Below are 21,800 nucleotides of genomic sequence, written 5' to 3' on the forward strand. Positions count from 1 at the left end.
CGACTCCATCACTCTAAGTTTATGTGCACAGCAACTGCACTACCCGCATCAACCATCTCTGTTACTTCATCAAGAAATTCAATTAGTTAAACATGATTTATTTTTTATTAATTGATTAATCCATATTTGTTTGATTACTAATTTTATCCTACATAATTGTTTGTGAAAGCTTCCCTACCATCAAACTTAAATTGATTGGTCTGTAGTTGCTGGTTTATCCTTACTTCCATTTTTGAACAAGAGTGTATCATTTGCTATTCTCCAGTCTTCTGGCATCGCTCCTGTATCTCTGGAGAATTGTAAGACCATGGTTAGTATTGCCACAATTTCTACCCTTCCTTCCCTCAGTAACCTACCGTGCATCCCATTCAGATCTGATGTACTTTCTACTTTTACAGCCAACCCAGCTGAAACCTTCATTTTTACCACATCCAGCATCTCAACTAACTTTTTTTTCACTATGTCCATGGTAGCATTTTTTGACATGATTAGGACAGATGCAATGAACTTACTTTCCAAATATTAGCTAGAAACTTGCCAGAGGGGGAAATGATCCATTTATCATCTATTTTTGTTAACATAAACACTGCATTTGCTGATGTAAATGCATGAGAAATTGGCCTCACATCAGAAAACAATAGTTTTTATTAACTGTACAACTTTTAAAAATAAGCCCTTAAATTGAAGCTGAGAAAAATGACTGTGTTTTTCAGCCATTGAGAAAACACTCGTACTTCTAGACTGGATGTTTGGTAATTAAGCCTTACCTTGCAGTAACAACAGGTGACCTCTTTCCTACTTCTAGAGAGGCCGCTGTAGGCTCATCCCCGAGTGAATGTGTATCCTTAGACAACTGTTGCAGCCTGGAGCTCAGCTCACTTATTACAGTGGGTTTGCTGCCCTCCACCATCTGAATAGGCCTGGGCTCAATGGGATCCCCCCACAACTTGGATTTTCTCTGTATGAGGTAGCGAGACCGTCCTACGCCGGGGGGCAGCGCAGACGGCTGGTGTTGGGCAACAAGCTCACTGTCTGAGGTCTGCTTCAAGAGAGGGTCCCTGAATGTGACTGGCCCTTTGTTAAGTTGGGACTTTAGCTTTGGCTTTGGAGGCACTGGAGGCTTCTCGAGTATGAAGGTCTGTCCATCAGCAAATGATGTGTAGGTGTCCAAGGGCTCCCCGCTCTCTGATGACAATGTTGACATGCTGGAGACGGTTGAAATCGTGCTTGTGGTTTCCAAGTGATGGTCACTACTGCTTCTTGTGTCTATTTCTTCTACACCCGAGTCCACACTTGCTTCTGAAGGTGGGGCATCTGTCGGCTTCCCTGAGGGTGAAACGCCAGTAGTTGAAGGTGCTGAAGTTGGAGGTCCACTGGGATGGCTGGCAGTTTTCTCATCCTTGGGTTGGATGAAGATGCCATTTGCGAATTCATCAGGAGGTGGTACAAGCCCAATCTTTGCAAGTTCCTCTCTCGTCTCCTCATCACTAGAGGAGAGCATCGGAGGGAGAGAAACAGCAAATGGTTCTACATCTTCATCAGAGCTTCCTTGAGTTTGGGTTTTCCCAGGTGCTTCAGTAGCTGGAGGCTCAGAAACAGCACAAAGTGGCTGGGAAGCTTGTGGCTCTGTAAGGAATGGTTGAGGCTGTGGTGGCGATGGCTTCAAGGCAGTTGTTGAAGTATCTTGAAGTTCTGACTCTTGGCCATTACTTGTTGCATGGACCATCAGTAGGCCTGCAGTTTTCTGCTGTGATGTATCTACTATGTTGATTAGCATACTTTTCTTCTCTTCCACTTTTTTCTCCTCCCTCTCAGCTTTCTCCATTTGTCCTGGCTTTGCTTCTGCTTCTTTCTTCAGTGTAGTGGAAGTTCCCCACGGGTGTTTTGCAGTTACTCCAGATGTTGGACTGTAGCTTGCTTTGTCTTCTGGTGAGAAAGGTGGTGATGTGAGGGTTTCAACTTCTGCTTTCTTTGCCTCTTTGCTGTGGCTCTCCATGTAGACTGGGGTTTTTCTTTCTTGGGCTTTTACAGTTTCATTGCTTCCGGTTGCTCGCTGATGCTGTGTTTCAGCGACTAGTGCCCGCTGCCTTGCGGCCAGCGCAAGTGCCAGTGGTGAGTTAGGATCCAGCGGTTTCCCTGTGAGAGGATGTATAAAAGTCACAGGCGTGCTTGCTGGTGGTTTTGAGGAGGGAACAGGGGAAGGGATTGGTGATCGGAGAGACCTGTCGCTGCTACTCAGCAGTCTCTCGTCGACTGACCTGGACTGTTGCAGAGCTGGGATGTTGGGTGCTGTTTCGCTCTCAATGGCACCCACAGAAAGGAAGACTGTTGATTTCCTCTTTTCTTCTAACCTTTTTTCCCGGTCCCGCACTGCTCCTGCAATGGCAACGGCAAAGGGACTGGCCAGATCTTGTCCTTCTTCCTGTGTTTTGCTGATTCCTTCTCTTTGCTGCTGCTGCTCATACTCTTTACCAGATTGCTGGGCTATCCTCCTGGCTAATAACTCTTTACTAGCCCCGGGTGAGCCAGTTGCTGATGCTCTCTCTATTGCATCTTCAACCTGGAATTGCTTGACCAGAGGGCTTTTCTTACGAAGTGGCTTTGTTGGTGCAAAAAGTCCCACGTTGAACTGGCCCACGTTTGCATATGGATTATCAACTACCTTTGCCTTTCGTTTGCTTTTATCTTGAGGGGTTGGTGAGGGACTAGGCCATGGGATGTCTGTTGGCTCCACAGGATAGTACGATGAATCCTGCAGAATTATCATAGACCTGGCCCGCTTCTGCCTCTCTACCGGAGGCACAGGAGACCGATTTGGTTCATAGACCTCTGCTGTTGTTGTCACCTGCTGGCCTCCATGGATTTTCGCTTCTGTGTTGGGTTTAAAGCTGGACCGCACATTATCATAAGTTCGTCCTGGGGGTGGGGGTGGTGAGAAAGGAGGTGGAGGACCTGTGTCTAAAAGGTAAGGGGAGGGTGGGGGTGGTGGGGCGATCTGTGGAGGTGGTGGTATGCCTAGTCCTTCCCGGAGAGTATCTTGCATTGATGTACTGCGTAAAAACCTTCCTTCCATTGCTGAAACTGACAGTTTATCATCCTCAGAGGCTCCTGTAATACACAATAAAAGTACCTTGTGATTTGCACATACCTAATAAGGTCTCACAGTGACATTATAGGCGGGCAATTAATTATTTAGAAAGTTCAGTGAAGTGTATGAGAGTGGACACTGGAATCTGGTCTCAAAATCATGGGTTAACATCCATTGGACAGAATGACCTCAGGTTCAAGGGTGATATTCCTGCCTGCGCTGGATGACAAAAGGTTCAAATTGTGCTTTGCACAGACCTTGTGAATGATGACTGTAGGGCCATTACTTGCTTGATGTCTGGGGTAGTGCTGAGGGAGGGGAAGGGATATAGCCATCCATGTGCTGCCAGAGGCCATGAAGAAAGAACTGGGAATAATGCAATGGAAAAACACTTCATTAACTATTAGCAAATTGATCAAGATTTCAACATGTTAGATTAAGTGAGGGCCCACTCCAGGTAGAACACAATGGATGGTTGACACCCATACTATCATTAGAATAATAGATTATTCTGTGGCTTGGAAAGCCACTTAGGCATATAGACGCAGCAAGTGACTGTGATCCAAATTCTGTCCCTAACTTGTGCTGCATTGCATGATTCCAGTCAGCATTGCTATAGTTATGTTCAGGGAGGAAGATTCAGTCAGGGTGTCAGTTCCTGATCATGTTGTTCCTTTGTTTAAGGACAATAGGGATATTCTAGCAAACTGCAGACCAGTGAGCTTTGCTTAGGGACAGGATTTATTCACATTTGGAAAAGAATGGCTTTATTAGGGATAGCAAACCTGTCTTTGTGTGGAGAGGTCATATGAACCTGATTGAGCTTTTTGAGGTGATGAAGATGATTGATGAGGGCAGGGCAGTGGATATTGTCTACATGGACTTTAGTAAAGCATTCAAGATGGTCCTTCATGGTAGGCTGATCCAGAAGATTAGGGCAGATGGGATCCACAGTGATCAATGATTTAGCTGAATAGTAAGTTTGCAAATGACTCAGAAATCCCTGGAGTTGTGGAGGATGAGGAAGGTTGTCAGAGGATACAGCAGGATAAAGATCAGCTGGAGATATAGGTGGAGAAATGGCAGATGGAGTCTAATCCAGAAAAGTGTGAGGTGTATTTTGGAAAGTCAAATGCAAGAGGAAAGTATACTGTAAATGACAGGACCCTTAGGAGCATTGATGTACAGGAGGATTTTGGGGTGCAAGTCGATAACTCCCTGAAAGTGGCAACACAAGTCGATAGGGTGGTAAAGAAGGTGTATGGCATTTTGTCTTCATTGATCACAGCACTGAGTATAAAAGTTGGCAAGTAATATTGCAGGTGTATAAAACTTTGGTCAGGCCACATTTGGAGTACTGTGTGCAGTTCTGGTCACTGCAGTACAGGAAGGATGTAGGGGCTTTTGAGAGGGTGTAGAAGAGGTTCATCGGGATGTTGCCTGGATTAGAGAATACTTGCTATAAGGAGAGGTTGGACAAAGTAGAAATGTTTTCTCTGGAGCTTCAGAGGTTGAGGACCTGATAGAAGTATATAAAATTCTGAGGAGCACAGAGATGGTAGATAGTCAGAGTCCTTTTCTCAGGGTGGAAATGTCGAATACCAGTGGGCATAGTTTTAATATAAGAGAGGGAAAATTTAAAGGAGATTCACAGAGAGTGGTAGGTGCCTGGAATGCAATGTCAGGGGAGGTGGTGGAAGCAGATATGACAGCAATGTTTAAGAGGCATTTAGACAGACACATGAACAGGCAGGGAGTAGAGGGATATAGACCATGTGAAGGCAGATGGGATAGGTTTAATGTGGCATCATGGTCAGCACAGACATCATGGGCTGAAGGACTTATTTCTGCACTGTACTGTTCTACGTTCTTTGTGAGTGATTTCTCCTCAAAAATCAATGTCTGGCTTCTGAGTGAGAACAAGATAATATTCAGGAGGTGATGACTTTCATGGCTGAACAGTCTTTGGCTGTTCAAGCTCATATTAAGGGAGGACAGATATTTGAAGTGGTGGAGAATCGCAGAACCTGGGAAAGTGCCTTGCAGGTGAGGAAGGTGGAGAAAACTGCGTGAAAATATATAAATCTCAAATGTCACTGTCAGGATTAACAAAAATGAATAGGATTCAGAAAAAACAACACAAGAGGAGGGAAAATGAAACTTGATTCAGGACAGCTTTAAAACGCTGTTAGAATATCTGCTTTACTTTTTTTTCTTTGCTTTCTGTTCAATCAGTCTTTGGTGAATCATGTACAAGTCTAGGCAGTGGGCTTGATCAGGCCATTTGACTGCAGAGGGCTTGTAACTGAGTGCCCATCAGTAAATGTGTACATTCTTAGAGAAATGGATGGCCATGAATTGATAATTCTGTCTTTTTGCCTCAGAATAGCCAAGATTACATTAGCATCCTCCCAGCTTGCTTTACAGCTAAAGTACCCCTCATATTACCTTGGCAACTGTAGGACCCCTCTTCCTTCTCTCTCTGCTGTATCGCGCCTCTGGTGGAGATGATTTAAAATATTGCACTCTGGGGATTGATTCTTGAAATCTTAATATCCTGCACTGATACTTCCAACACATGTCGGAGAATTGAACCACTGGAGATTAAAGATCAAGTGAATCCACAGATTCTACGTAAGAGTAATTATCTTACCTATGGACTTTGTCCTTGACATTCCTCTAGGCATTGGGAGGTGTGGCTTTTCTGGTACAGATGGTGGTGTTGACTTTGAGGGCATTCCTTGACGCTCAAATAATGACTGAAAGAAAATAGATAAATAGTTACAGAAGGATAGTGAACATTAAAATTAATATTATATGAAACTCAACAACAGCCTGGAATGCGACAATTTGTATTTACATATACCCTTAAACGTAGTAAAAAGTCCTAAGGTGCTTCGTAGGAGTAAAATGAGATTGACACCAAAGCAGAAAGAGGCTTTGGGGCTGATGAATACCACCATACATATGAACAATTTGCAGCATTTTCTGTTTTTATTTCATGTAGGGACTGGTGATGCTGCATCTAAAATCAGATTTGTTGTAAATACACTGGTAACACAATTAATCAATATAACAGTCCACCATGGCAATTGTGAGAATTTGATATTAAAGAATGCGGAAACAAAATGTAGAATCAGTAACAAAGAGCATGAAGCTGTTAGAAGGCCATAAAAATTCAAATGTTTCATTCACTTCTTTTGAGGAAGGAAATCTGAGGCATCTAATGTATCTAATCCAGCCTCCATCTGACTCCAGTCCAGCACTAAAATACTTGAAGAGGCCCAGCAAGCCATTGAATTGCATCAAACCTTTCCAAAATTAGGCAACAAGCAACGAGCAATCATTGTCAGCCTTTCTCATTTCAAGAATTAATGTTTTTATAAGTCCACCTGAGTTAGCTGAGTGACTGAGCTCATCTGAGCCAATAATGCAGACTGGATTCCTTCCAGAAGGTTGCTAGACTTGACCAAAATTTTAGTCTGACTCTACTACTGCAGGACTGAAGCAAAGGCAGCACTGTATCAGAAAGCCTTGGAAAGGGTCCCACACAAGAGGTTTTAAAACAAAATTGGGAGAAATATATTGCGTGGATTGAGGATTGGTTGACAGACAGAAAATAAAAATAGGACGGCTTTAAAAATGTTGTTAAAATATCTGCTTTACTTTTTTCTTTTTGCTTTCTGTTCAATCAGTCTTTGGTGAATCATGTAAATGATGAATGACTGGAAAGTGTGGTATTCAGAGGGACCTGCATGTCCTAGTACAGAAATCACTAATGTTAACACACGGGTACGCAAGCATTGAGTAAGGCAAACGGTATGCAAAAGGATTTGAGTACAAGAATAAAGACATTTTACTGCAAATGGATAGGTCCTGGTGAGACAGCACCTGGAATATTGAATACAAAGTCTGGTCTCCCAACCTAAGGATATACTCGCAATAGAGGGAGTGTAACGATGGTTTCTGAGATGATGGGATTATTCAATGAGCAGAGATTAAGCAAACTGGGCCTCTACTCAAAGAGTTTAGAAGAGTGAAAGGTGATCTCATTGAAACATACAAAATTCTTACGGGGCTTGTTGGCACAGTTATAGGGATGATGTTTCCCTGGCTGGGGCTTATGGCACTCAGGGGTTATGGTCTCAAAATAAGGTCTTTCAGAACTGAGATGTGAAGAAATTTCATCACCCACAGTACATCTTTGGAATTGCCCATCCAAGAGAGTTGGAGGCTCAGTTGCTGAAAAAGTTCAAGACAGATCAACAGGTTTTTGGATATAAAGGGAGTGAAGAGATATGGGATTTGTGGAGGAAAGTTTAGTTAAAGTAAAAGATCACTCGTGAACTGAGTGAAAGGTGGAACAGATGTGAAGAGCTGATTGGCCTAATCCTGTGCCTATTTCTTATTTTATCTATTATAATGGTGGTATAAAGCATTTTGGGATGACGTGAGGTCATGAAAAGTTTCTGAAAAATAAAATGTCTTCGCATCTTTCTAGAGCTCAACAGAGTGCAGGTGATTTCTATTAACAACCTTTTTTACACACAGTAGGCCTGACAGACTTTTTGTAGCCAGTGGAATGGTTTCTTGCAGGAGCTCACTGAAACAGTGTTCTTGAAAAAGTGCCTTCCTTAGAAGGAAGTCCTTTGTTAGAATTTTCTCATCTTCTTTCTTTAGGTGCTGACTCATGCTGTAGATATTCCCTGATGTTTTCAGGTTTCCATTACCTTGTCCAGTTGCCAAATTGTTTGAGGCCAAACGGTGAATATTCAATATACAGTATCACAGCTGAGGCTAACAATTAAGTTGCATGAGGAGAAAGGAGGTAAATTTATTGAAAAAGGCATAAGGCAGAAAAATGGACAAGAAAAGTTGTCATGATCTTACTGAATGGTGGAGCAAGCTTGAGAGGCTGAATGGCTTATAGCTGTTGGAATTTAAGACCTTATGCAAATTAAGTATTCCAGGATATTTATTTTTTAGAAAGGGTAGACAATGTATCGCAGGCTGCTATGGGATTGTTGGGGCCCGATGGAGACCTTGCATCTGTGATAGCCATAGGTGAGGTGCCAGATGACTGGAGGATAGCAAATAATGTTCATTTGTTCAAGGATTGCAGCAGGGGTAAGCCAGCTAATGCAGATCATTGAGTCTTATGTCAGTGCTAGGGAAACTGTTGGAAAAAAAATCGAAGGGGCAGGATTCCTTTCGACTTGGAAAGGCAGGGATTGATTAGGCTTTGCTCACTGGAAATCCTGTCTCACTAATTTGATAGAAACATTTGAAGATATAACTAAGAATGTTGATGAGGGCAACTTGGTTGATGTTGTCTTATTGGACTTTAGTAAGCCCTTAAGGTCATGAAGTTAGGTTGGTTCAAAGATTAGAGCCCATGGGATCCACGGAAAGCTGCCAAGGTGGATCCAAAATTAACTTTGTAATAACAGGAGGCAGAGAGTAGTTGCTGAGAGTTGTTCTTCTGATGTGGGAGGAAACTGAACATAGCGGTTAGCGTAATGCTATTACAGTGCCAGCGACCTGGGTTCAATTCCCGCTGCTGCCTGTAAGGAGTTTGTACGTTCTCCCAGTGTCTGCGTGGGTTTCCGCCGGGTGCTCCGGTTTCCTCCCACATTCCAAAGACGTACAGGTTAGGAGCTGTGGGCATGCTGTGTTGGCACCAGAAGAGTGGCGACACTTGAGGGCTGCCCCTAGAACATTCTTAGCAATGCAAAAAGACGTATTTCACTGTGTTTCGATGTACATGTGACTAATAAATAAATATCTTTTATCTTATATCTGAAGAAAAACCCATGCAGTCATAAGGAGAATATGCAAACTTTACACAAACAGCACCTGTGGTTTGGATTGAACCCTGATCCCGGGAGCTGTGAGGAAGCAGTGCTACTAGCTGAGCCACTGTGAGGCCCACAATTAGTTCAATGTAAAATCAGGGACTTAGATCAAAACAAAGCAAACTACAAATATATGTGGTGTGAGTTGTTTATAGTAGACTGGGAAATTATATTTAAAGGCAAAACAGTAAATAAGCAATGATTAACTCAAAGAATAAATACACAGTTTATAACAAGTATATGTACTTTTAAGGCACAAAAAACCTACAGAAAATGTGGTCCAGCCATGGGCAGCAAGAAATATTAAAGATTATATTCAGTAAAAGGAAAGGGCTTGCAATGTTGGCAAAAAAAGCAGTAAACCTGAGGACTGGAAAATTTCAGTTTTCAGCAAAGGAGGACCAAGAAAACTAAGGGAAGTGCAATTGGAATAGAAGCATAATCCAGCAAGAAACATAATGATAGATTACAAAAGCTGTAATATATATAGAAAGGTAAAGAAATTTGCAAAAGCCCCTTCCAGACTGAGACAGGAGAAATTACAATGAGAAATACAGAAATGGCAAAGATTAAACAATGATTGTGTGTCTGTCTTTGTGGAAGAACCCATGAGCCTCCTGCTTCACCTGTGGCAGTGTCTGAGGTTTTCACATGGGCCTCATCAACCATCTAAGAACGAGACGAAGGTCATCCTCCACCCTGAGGGCCTGCCTAAGAAGAATGCCGTGGGTTTTCATTTTGCTAAAACATCAATTGCTGTTAGGGAGGCTGAAAGCCATCCTTTCAGGAAGAGGAATTGGCAATGGATCATGTTCATTTGTGAACAAACAGCTGGATGTGCAGATGTGTTACTGTTTCTCAGTTGGCCATTACAAATCTGAAATACCTGGCTGAAAGCTGAACATGCATTTATCTGAGAAGCTCTCTCTGCTCCCACAATCCTAAGTGCTGCCTCCCATTCATGCTCAAAACCAGCTTGAATGGGAGGCAGCACTTTAACACTGCTTCTGTTTGCTGAATTACAGTATGTCATGATTCCCTACAGCCACAAACTTCCTTGTTCTCAGAATGTCTGATTCATTAAAATGATTGTGGGCGTCATTAGCAAAACCAGGATATATTGTCCATTGATAATCACCTTGGAGAAGATGGTGGTCTCTCTGTGCATTTCCAGTCAAAGGTGCAAACAAAGATAATACTATTGAATGTCAAAAGTAGCTGGCTCGACTTCCTTGTGGATATGGTCATTTTTTGACACTTATATAGAACAAATGTTACTTGGCATTTCTCAGCATTTCCCTCAGTGTTATCTTGATTTTGTTTCAACCAGTCATGGGCTCCTTCATCTTCAAAAGAGTTGGCAATGGAATTGAACATTGCGCAACTGTCTGACCTTATGATGTACAGAAGGAACAGCCGAAGCTCGTTTTGCTTGAGATGCTGCCCTGACCTTTAGTTGTATCCACTGCTCTCAAATGCTGCTTGATACCATGTGGAGTGATTTGTAGTTGTTGTATAAGATATAAGATAAGGTATAAGATATCTTTATTAGTCACATGTATATCAAAACACACAGTGTGTAGTGTTCTGGGGGCAGCCCGCAAGTGTCGCCACGCTTCCGGCGCCAATACAGCATGCCCACAACTTCCTAACCTGTACGTCTTTGGAATGTGGGAGGAAACCGGAGCACCTGGAGGAAACCCAGGCAGACACGGGGAGAACATACAAACTCCTTACAGACAGCGGCCGGAATTGAACCTGGGACGCTGGCGCTGTACAGCGTTACGCTAACAGCAAGGGCCTCAAGCTGAAATGGATCACCCACTTGGCACTTTTAGCTGAAGATAAGTTCAAATGTCCCAGCATCATCATTGACTCTCAGGTGCTGGGTCCAATTATCAAAGCCAATTGGAAGCCTCTTTCTCCCATTAGCTGCTTATTTGTCTGTCATCACTCACAACTGGATGTGGCAGAATGTTAGAGTTTAGATCTAACCTGTAAGTTGTGGGATCATTTAAATCTGCCTGTTTCCTGCTGGTCTTGCTGCTCGTTTATAGGTACACATGGTGCTGATCCTGACATGTCATTTTATATTCCTCATTGAACCAGGATTGGTTTCTGATTTGATGGTAATGGTAGAGAAATACAGTGGACCATGAGGTTTGGGTTTGCAGTGGAATACATGTCTGCTGCTGCAATGGTCCACAACCCTTCAATGTATAGTTTGGAGTTGTCAGACTAAGTATAAATTTATTTGATTTAACACAATGGATGTACCATCAGCATGGAAGTATTCTGTTTAGTAGTCATCCCTATTGTTACAGTCATAGACTGATGCCTCTTTAACGGACAACTAATTGAGGATGGAGCCAATGCGGGGTGGTTTTTAATGTTAATTAAACATGCTGGCTTGCTACAAATGAATACTGTAGTTTGCTAGGCCAAGAATCAATTACCTTGCTGTAGGTCTAGAATCACAAGCTAGCAGAACCAATAAAGATGGGAAATTTCCTTCTTTCCTCTGAAGGACATTAGTAACACAGATCTGTTTTTACAATATTCAAATAAATTTTAACATTTTCTTTAACTTAACTTAATAACCAATTATTTAATTAACTGAATTTAAATTACTAGCTCCCGTGCTGGGATTTGATTTCACTGGATTGCTTGTCCAAGCCTTTAGATTACTAGCTCAGTAATTTAAACAATGCACTATCATTCTTTGCAGTGCTCAGAATTCTGATGCACAAAACTCAATTTAGTACGAAATATGAATGAGTTTCTCACACTGATTTCTGCTGATGTGATGCGCCTGCTTGTGGGTCGCTGTTTGACTGTTGCAGCTCGAGAGTCTGCCGCTACGTTCTCTGTCCTAACTGAGCGATCAGCTGCTGCGAGGATCTCATCCAATTTTTCTGCAACAAAATTAAAATATTATGTCAGAAAGGGCAGAATATTATTTCAAAGAAGATATTGTATATGAAACAGAGGATATTACTCAGGTTGAGCAACTAAAATAAAATTAATTGTGTGATTAAAAATTAATCACATTATATGAGATTTTATTCACACTATTGAACAAAAATATTAATATTCTTGAATAGTCCAATATTAATTATGTTGCATTTATTATTTTTAATTTAAAACTCACATTATTCCAATCCATCTGTCAGCTTGCTCCTCCCTATCCATGCTACCTTCAGTCTTACAATCTGAGATCTACGTTTCTCTAATTCTTGCACTGTATAATCCCTGATTTCCTTTGGTGAGTGAGAAATTATTAAATAGATTGCACCCACTGCTAAGTGTACACATTAAGATTTTTGTTATTGGATGACATACAACAAGATAAGACAATTGAGGAGCCCAGTGAAAGGACCGAGGAGTCTGGAGGAGCCATATTCAACCCTGTTCAATCTTTGAATGAATATTACTCTGCGTAGAGCTATGGATCCAGACTGAAACTGAAACTGATCCTCAGCAATCCCAGTGTTTGGGAATTGCCCTAGCCTCGTGCTCTTCTGACCCAACGTTGAGAGAGTGGGTGGTGAATCACACCAACTTCCAGTTTTCAGTCAAAGGAGCCAAGACCTGATGTCTGATCCTCTGTCCTTGTGAGAGATGGTCCCTTTGCTGTTTCTCCTCTTCCCTTTGTACACTTCTATTCCTTTCTCCTCTCTTTCTCTCTCTCTCTCTCTCTCTCTCTCTCTCTCTCTCTCTCTCTCCCTCTCTCTCTCTCTCCCCCCCCCGCCCCCCCCCCCCCCCCCCCCCCCCCCCCCCCACCCCCTATTCCTTTTTATTTGAAACTCATTTGCTCATTTACCACCCTGCAGCAACCCAATCTTTGAACAGGTTGTAATGTGAAACCTAATGGTCTGTTAAGTCAAAATGTTTCAATTGTGAACACTAAAAAATTACGCTAGCTTTATGCAGTTTAAGATGATTATGGAACCCTCTCTTGAAGTGAGGACTTGCAGCAAAGGCTGCCTGATGGAGGAGGGTTATTTGTAATTTTTTTCACAGAAAGTGTGATTTTATAAACACCAACAGGCACAATTAATGTAACAAAAAGATTTAATTAATAGGTACAACATTTGTCTCCAGCATGATATTCAATCTCACTGATCTGAAAAATTACATTCCTTACTTATTCACAGAAGAACCAGCTTTTGCTAACCTTGTTTTCCCTGTGCTCTTAATTGCCAGCAGGCAACCTGTATTTGTTGTTAGGCTGCTCTACAACATTGCAACCTCAATGCTTTCTCCGCTCATTGCTCAAGACTGACCCTTCCTTTCACTTTCAATGAATGTTTTGAACTTTAAGTTGACTTCCAAAAGGGATTTGTGCATACCTAACACTTGCTTACTGGATGTCATGTTGTTTGAGTAGAGACATCATAGGCAATGGCAGGGGACCATGTGAGAGAATGCATAGAAGGGTTCATCACCAAAGATCATATACACCCACAGCTACTTATGCTTAGAGCTAGAAGTCGCTAGGAGCAAAATCTGCACAGACTTTGCTTCATCAAGACAGACGTCACTGATACCCATTACCTCTTGCCACTCTCAAATACAGGCTCTCACATGTGCCTGATTGCGTTACTTATGGAGGCCATCACTTCCCAGGACGCAGCCAAATTCTTTCGTTTGCTGTTCACTTCTACATTAGGAATGTCACCCAAGCTCCTTATTCAAGCAGGGAAGACTTCACTTAGGTGCACAGGGATTTGTTAGCTTGCAGGCTTTTCCCGTCTATACACATACATATGTATACTGCACGCATGCAGTAATACTCCCTGGCAATCTCCTATCAGGGACATCTCATTGCAACCATGGAGTCACTACAGTTCCCTTGCGAAAAAAACATGTTTTCTGCCATCAGCCTCTACAAGTTTCTCTTCATTCTTGAAGTGGTGGCACTCTCCAGGAACCGAAAGAATGTTGCTTTTAAGTGCAACCTGCCGAGATTGCAACTGCAAGTCTAAGATCTCGTGGAGGGTAAACTAGAGGGTAGAGAATATTGTGCCTTTATTTAAGAAGAGCTGCAAAGAAAAAACTGGGAACTATAGACCAATATGCCTAACATCTGTGGTAGCTAAATTACTGGAGAGGATTTTGAGTGACAAGATATACATATATCTGGAAAGGCAGGGGCTGATCAGGGGTAGTCAGTACGGCTTTGTGCATGGGAAATCATCTCTTATGAACTTGATTGAATTTTTTGATGATGTGACCAAGGAGATCCATGAAGGTCCAAGAAGGGCAGTAGACATGGTCTACATGGACTTCAGTAAGGCCTTTGATAAGGTTCCCCATGGTAGCTGTTCTAGAAGCTTAGACCGCATGGAATTCAGGGAGAGCTGGCTAACTGGATACACAGTTGGCTTGATAGTAGGAAGCAGAGGGTGATGGTAGAAGGTTGTTTCTTGCACTGGAGCATCTTGGCTAGTGGTGTGCCTCAGGGGTCAGTGCTGGGCCCATTGTTGTTTGTCATCTATATCAACAATTTGGATGAGAATGTACAAGGCATGGTTAGTAAGTTTGTAGATGAGACGAAAATAGGTGGTGTCATAGACAGTGAAGAAGGTTATCAAGAATTACAGTGGGATGTCGATCAGCTGAGTAAGTGAGCCAACGAATGGCAAATAGAGTTTAATTCAGATAAGTGCAAAGTGTTACATTTTGGAAAGGTAGGACTTTCACAGAAAATGGTAGGGCCCTGGGGAGTGTTGTAGAACAGAGGGACCTTGGAGTTCAGGTACATGGTTCCCTTAAAGTGGCGTCACAGGTAGACAGGGTAGTGAAGAAGGCTTTTGGCATGCTGGCCTTCATCAGTCAGGGCATTGAATACAGAGGTTGGGAGGTTATGTTGCAGTTGTACAAGATGCTGGTGAGGATGCACGGAGTATTGTGTGCAGCTTTGGTCCCCTTGCTATAGGAAAGATGTTATTAAACAGGAAAGAGTGCAGAAAATATTTACAAGGATATTGCCAGAACTTGAGGGACTGAGCTACAAGGAGAAGTTGGGCAGGCTAGGACTTTTTTCCTTGGAGTGTAGGAGACCGAGAGGTGATCTCGTAGAGGTGTATCAGATCATGAGGGGCATAGATATGGTGAATGCACTCAGTCTTTTTCCCTAGGTTGGGGAATCAAGAAATGGAAGGCATAGGTTTAAGGTGAGAAGGGAACGATTTAATAGGAACTTGAGGGGAAACTCTATTACACAGAGGGCGGTAATATATGAAATGAGCTGCCAGAGGAAGTGGTTGAGGCAGGCACAATAACATTTTTTAAAAGACAGTTGGATAGGGACATGGATAGGAAAGTTTTAGAAGGATATAGGCCAAACGGGACTAACTTGGATGGGCATCTTGGTCAGCATGGACCAGTTGGGCTGAAGGGCCTGGTTACGCGCTTTATTACTCTGTACTCTAGATCAATAAAATAGTGTATGCAGAAACTGACACTCTATAGGGTTAAAGAAGGAAAGCCAACAATGCTGTTCAATGAACATTGTAATAGAAGCTCAGATCTTTCTGGACTGATGAAAACGTGCAACACCATCTTAATGCTATTAGAGCATAGTAAAGGAATTTCAAGGCAGTGGTGTGAGATCCTCCATTCTTTGATATAACATAATGCTATTAGAGCATAGTAAAGGAATTTCAAGGCAATGGTGTGAGATCCTCCATTCTTTGATATAACATGTTGGCTCATGGGTTCAAAAGAATTAAGTAGTTCATCTAAGCTAGCAGCTCAGCGCAGCACTAAGAAGCTGCTCCCCTGTTGGAGGTAATCTAATTTAATGAGATATTAAATGAAGAGTTACTTTTCTGAGGCAAATATAAAAGACTCCTTGGCACTATTTGTAAATGAGTATAGTGGTTCTTCTAGCGTCCTGCTCAATATCTCAGTGTTCTTTACTTCTGTGTCCGAACTGGTCTTGTTTCCTACTTTATAACACTTTAAAAGTTCTTCCTTGGCTGTACAGTGTCTTGGGATGGCTTGAGGTTGTGAAGGAGCCTCTGAAATTGGGAGCGTTTTTTCCCTTTTGAAAGAAACAAACATTTTAAATGGAAGCATATAAGAGAACAGAGTAGAGCTATTCTTCAGAGAATCAGCACAACTGTAATGGGTTGCATGGTCTCTTTCTGTATAGTGTGATCAATCTGTCTCAATGCAAGTCTGATATAATGTATTTTCACTGATAAAATGCTTTGGGATGACCACACCACCATCTGCTAAGTACAATAAATTCTGCTTGCTTAGCACGTAGTCTTCCTGATCTATGTTAAGTAACAGAAGACATAGCTGTAAACCTCATTACCCTCCCCCCCAGTGTCTAAGTTATGAAACAAGCTGCAATCCTCAATGTAGAAAAACATGCATATTGCTGGAGGTTTTGTGCTTTGAATATGGAATGGCATGGAATATATGTTTTCACTCCATTAAACCAATTAATTAATGCTCCAATTAAAGCTGTTCGTCATAATGATAATGTGCTGAGTGTATTCAAACAGGACAAGCTAGACATACATGTAGACTGATGTCATCCACTCTTTGTAAAACTGCAATCTTGCATTTAATCTTGGACCACTTCCTTCCCATTATGTCTCATGAAACATACTTAGGCAGATACAGCAGGAGCATGATACAGAGGGTGGTATCTGGGGATGTTGCACGTGTTTACTGAGGTTTAGAGCACATCCTTGAATCTTTTCCTCTGTCCCCCTGAAAACGTCTTTCCATAACAGAGCTTGCATCTGTTTTGGAAGTCTGGCGTTGGGCAAGTGAGCAACGTGGTCTTCCCAAAGTAGTCGACCGAGTGTAACCAGAGCCTCAATACTGAGGATGTTGGCCTGGGAGAGGACACTGACACTGGTTTTCTTGTCCTTCTAGTGAATTCATGAAGGTAGTATTGATGGTATTTTCCCAATCCTTGCTAGCCTGCTGTATGTGTGTGTCTATATATATTTATATAGATATAGATATAGATATATATATATATATATATATATATATATATATATATATATATATATATATATGGGCAGGAATTATTGCTGTCTCGTTGTCCGCCTGGTCTGAGGTCTTGATCTCTAAATACTCTTTTTCTGAACTAATCAAACACTTTGCTGGTGCATTGAAGGAAGAAATGAATTTTACCACTGATTTCTGCCCTTGCCAGGAGATGGCTTCCAAAATTTGGGAAGCGATCCACATTTTCCAGCTTCTTGCGGTGAACCTTGAATGTTGGAGGGCATTGTTGTAGAGTATCTTCATCTAATAGACATTAAGTGTAAGGATCATCCTCTCATATGCTTCAGTGAAAGTGTTGATGATGGCTTGGAGCTCGGCTTCTGAGCATGCACAAACTCAAGCACAAGTGTTGTCTGCTCACTAGAGTTTGGGTATCCTTGGTTCAGGAGTGTAGTTGCTGAAGGCTGAACAGGTTCCCATCAGCTCCGAAGATTAACCCCACTTCTGTGGGAAATCTGTTGGAGGTGAGATGCAACATCGCAGCAAGAAAATTTGGGAAAAGTGTTGGGGCAATGATGCAGCCCTGGTCTTCCCTAAGAATGATTTTGTTGCAGACCTGTTGGTTAATTTCACACCTTGCATGCTGCTGTGCAGCAAGCATAAGAAGGAGACAAATTTCTTTGGGCCATTGAATTTGAGGAGAGTGTTCTACAGTTGATGGAGTCAATGGCTTTGGTAAGGTTGAAGGCGATGATGTGTACCGTCTGATGCTGCTCCCTGAATTTTCTTGGAATTGCCATGTGGTGAAGATCATGTCCACTGTTCGTAGGGGTGGAGATAATTAGAGGGAATGTCTGCAAAAGGGTGCAGATCAAAGTTGTCAAGATATCAATTACTTTCAAAACCCAGCAGTTAGAGACAGGAAAGAAAAATAGAAACATTTTATAACATAAAGGTACAATCACATCTTTGGAGAAAGAGAGGGAGAGAGAATTGGGGGGGGGGGGAGAGAGAGAGAGAGAGAGAGAGAGAGAGAGAGAGAGAGAGAGAGAGAGAGAGAGAGAGAGAGAGAGAGAGAGAGGGAGAGAGAGAGAGAGAGAGAGAGAGAGCAGTTACCTGAAATTATTAATTTCAATATTAAGTCCTGAAGGCTGCAGCATACCCAGATGGAAGAAAAGATGCTATTCCATTAGTTGACATTGGGCATTTCTGGAGCATTGTTAGAAGTTGAAGACAGAGAGGTCAGAGAGAGAGAAAGTGAGAGAAACTGAAACTTGGTGTTATCCTAGTGCACTGAATAGTGGTTCTGCAACATGGTCATCCATTTGTTTTCTCCTGTGTAACTAATTCAATCGTTTTCATAGTGAAAATTTTCAATCCTACCAAGATTATCATGTATCTCCTCTGCACCCTCCTGACTGCTATAATATTTTTCTTGCAGTCTGACCAGAACTGTATGCAACACACAGTACTTAAGCTGTGATGAAAATGGCTTGTTTACAGTTCAATTGTAACTCTGGTTTTGGTTTCTATGCCTCATGTTCAATGATTAGGATGAAAGTTTTTTTACTTTTTTTGAGTACTGAACAAGGAAAGACTACTTCAACTATCACATTCTCTTTATACACATTCCATCAGCACTCGATCCTATCATGGACTCAACCCACCAAGTTAAAGTTCTTCCACAATCCATATAAACTTCATCTTTAATGGACTCACCCCAGCCATTCAAAATTCTTCTAAAGCAACCATAAACTGCACATTATAAAAGGCTCTATTTACCAATTTTATTTTCTTTAACCTCCTATGTACATTCTACCCTATACTTGATTCTACCCATCTATTTAAACCTCTGAAGAGTAGCTGGTTACATCTGGGACAAAATTGTAAAGCATGTTTATAAAGTTCACTTCAAATATTTCACTAGTATTATTTTTCCTTCTTCATGTTCATATGGTTGGTGGGGTAGGCATGATAACAGTTCTCTTAAAACTGCAAATTTACCATTCATTGAAGCATGGCTGCTCAAGACAGCACCAACGCACAAAAAACCATGAGAAATAAAATGGCATTGTCAGGTTTTAAGAGAACGACTTACCTGTTTTCCTTCTGCGTACAGAGGCTTGGAAAGAAAAGAATTGAGGTGTTAGGCTGGAATGGAGAAATGAATGACAACAAATACAGGTTTGAATCCTGAGGAATGGGTTAGCATTCCATACCAAAACATAGAACTTTCAGTTAAAAAGACAAACATAGCCTGGACAGAAAACTGTGTTCATAATGCAGGGCTAGAATCAACAGGAGACCTTAGAATGTGGTGCTTTCTGCCTCATGGTGCATTATGTAAGAATGGTGAAATAAAATAACAAAGAATTTCTTGGTGGACCTCAAAATCAAAATCTGGTTAAAAGCAATGCTTCTCAGAATTTGCACCAGATGTCTGTTATGTTTCATGGATCAGGAAATTGACAGGAAAATGTAAAATAAAGGATCCTCTGTAGGATAGTGTTAGTGACAAACAGACTGCAGTATTTACATCTGTTTGATCCTAGTGAAAAAAAAACATGATGTAATTCTATGTGCATTTCAATCCATCTACTTCCAGGAGGTGCTGGCGGAGTAGTTTGGAGTGCAATATAATCAAAGCAGACATACATTTGCTCTTTACCAAACATAAATTCTTTTTTTGATCTCACTTTCTTGACTTGTTTGCTGCAGTATTTGCTTTGACTTGGTTGGATTAAACTCATTATGAATACACACATCTGCAGGACAGGCCTAAACTTACATAATTCAGATCAAGTTCACTTGAACTTGAAATTAATTTATAACAGTCTACTTTATCGCAGAGACAAACCTATCTCACCTCATTTGAGAGATTCAGCACCAGAAGCCCCAACTTACTCAAGACACTATGAAGGATATATTCAATTATCTTTGAATAATGCCAAAGCAGTGTTCAGTTCTGAGGTTGAGGCCTGCTCTGAGTGCAAGGCTACAATTGATAAACATAAAATGGAATGCACATTGTTTGACATCACTGCAGATGATTAGTAGCTTTCATGAATGCCCTTGGAGGATCTGCAACAGATTTTTGGAGCACGTTTCCTCTGTTGTTTTGACTTTAATAAAATACAGTCAAGTAATGCACAGAAATGTGGCATCATAAAAGTGCCAGGCAATGAGCACCTCCAAGAAGAAAGAGAGACTAAGCACCTATCCTTGATTACCATTCCTCATTATGTCATCATCAACTGGGCATCACCATTGGCCAGAATCTCAAGTGGACCAGCTGTATAAATACTGTGGTCATAAGAGTGAGTATCCTGGGTATCCTGCAACTCACTTTCTGACACCCCAAAACCTTTCCAGCATTTACAAGGCACAAGTAGACTACTTGCCTGGACAATACTGAGTAAGGTCAACACTATTTAAGGCAAAGCAGCCTGCTTGATTGGCATCCCATCACCCTGCCTAAAGATACATTTGGCTGCAGTGTATACTATCCACAAAATGCATTAGAGCTAGTCACCATGTATTAGAGCGAGTCCCAGACCAGCCATCAGTTGTGGCAGGGTTTACATGCTATAACGGGCTACAAAACGAAGTCAGGCAGCATCGTTGATAACAACGCATCCTTTCCCAATGAGCTTAACACATGCTGTGCACAGTTTGAACAGAAGGGGGTTGGGATGTCACCACCCACCCCGACATCCTCCAATGCATCTGAACCCACAGTCACCATTGAGGATGTAAGATCAGTCTTCCAGAGAGTGAACATGCGGAAAGCACCTGGCCCGGATGGCGTCCCAGGCTGTGTCCTCAGATCCTGTGCAAATCAGCTGGCGGGGGTATTTGCAGACAGTTTTAACCTCTCCCTGCTTCAATCTGGGGTTCCCACCTGCTTTAAGAAGACCACTAACATCCCGGTACCTAAGAAAAACAAGGTAATGTGCCTTAATGACTACAGCCTGGTGGCTCTGACATCCACATTCATGAAGTGCTTCGAGAGGCTGGTCATGGCACACTTTAACTCCAGCCTCCCAAACAACCTTGATCCACTGCAATTTGCCTACTGCTGAAACAGGTCTGCGGCAGATGCCATCTCCCTGGCCCTTCATTCATCTCTGGAGCATCTGGACAGTAAAGACACATACATTAGACTATTGTTTATTGACTACAGCTCCACCTTCAATACTATAATTCCAAGCAAACTCATCATGAAACTCTGAGACCTGGGACTCAACACTTCCCTTTGCAACTGGATCTTTAACTTCCTGACCAACAGACCACAATCAGTAAGGATAGGCAGCAATACCTCTAGCACGATTATTCTCAATACTGGTGCCCCACAAGGCTGCATCCTTAGCCCTCGACTCTACTCCCTATACACTCATGACTGTGTGGCCAGATTCTGCTCTAACTCCATCTACAAGTTTGCAGATGATACCACTGTAGTGGGCTGTATCTCAGATAACAATGAGTTGGAGTACAAGAAGGAGATAGAGAGCCCAGGGGCATGGTGCCATGACAACCACCTTTCCTTCAATGTCAGCAAAACAAAAGAACTGGTCATTGACTTCAGGAAGGGGGGCAGTGAACATGCTCCTGTCTACATCAACGGTGCTGAGGTCCGGGGGTTGAGAGCTTCAAGTTCCTCGGAGTGAACATCAACAATAGCCTGTCCTGGTCCAACCATGCAGATGCCACGGCCAAGAAAGCTCACCAGTGCCTCTATTTCCTCAGGAGGCTAAAGAAATTTGACATGTTCCCTTTGACACTTTTATCGATGCACCATAGAATGCATCAGGGCTCAACTGCTCTGCCCAGGACTATAAGAACTGCAGAGAATTGTGGATACAGCTCAGTACATC

The 21,800-nt window shown here is 42.1% G+C and overlaps 1 protein-coding gene across 5 annotated transcripts in view; it reads right to left on the reverse strand.

The window, feature by feature from the left end:
- The window catches only part of shank3a (SH3 and multiple ankyrin repeat domains 3a), an 813,035-nt gene that overhangs the window by 58,986 nt on the left and 732,249 nt on the right, over positions 1–21,800 (reverse strand). For 4 of the 5 annotated variants that reach the window (XM_052034272.1, XM_052034268.1, XM_052034267.1 and 1 more), the window contains 4 exons: positions 19,025–19,048; positions 11,731–11,858; positions 5,742–5,847; positions 768–3,108 (listed from right to left, as the gene is read on the reverse strand). In XM_052034272.1, the coding sequence (XP_051890232.1) occupies positions 768–3,108; positions 5,742–5,847; positions 11,731–11,858; positions 19,025–19,048 (2,599 nt within the window). The remainder of the gene's footprint in view (positions 1–767; positions 3,109–5,741; positions 5,848–11,730; positions 11,859–19,024; positions 19,049–21,800) is intronic. The other variant, XM_052034271.1, reaches the window with a different exon arrangement.

Source organism: Pristis pectinata, chromosome 19 (assembly GCF_009764475.1).
Source record: "Pristis pectinata isolate sPriPec2 chromosome 19, sPriPec2.1.pri, whole genome shotgun sequence".
Lineage (NCBI taxonomy): Eukaryota > Metazoa > Chordata > Chondrichthyes > Rhinopristiformes > Pristidae > Pristis > Pristis pectinata.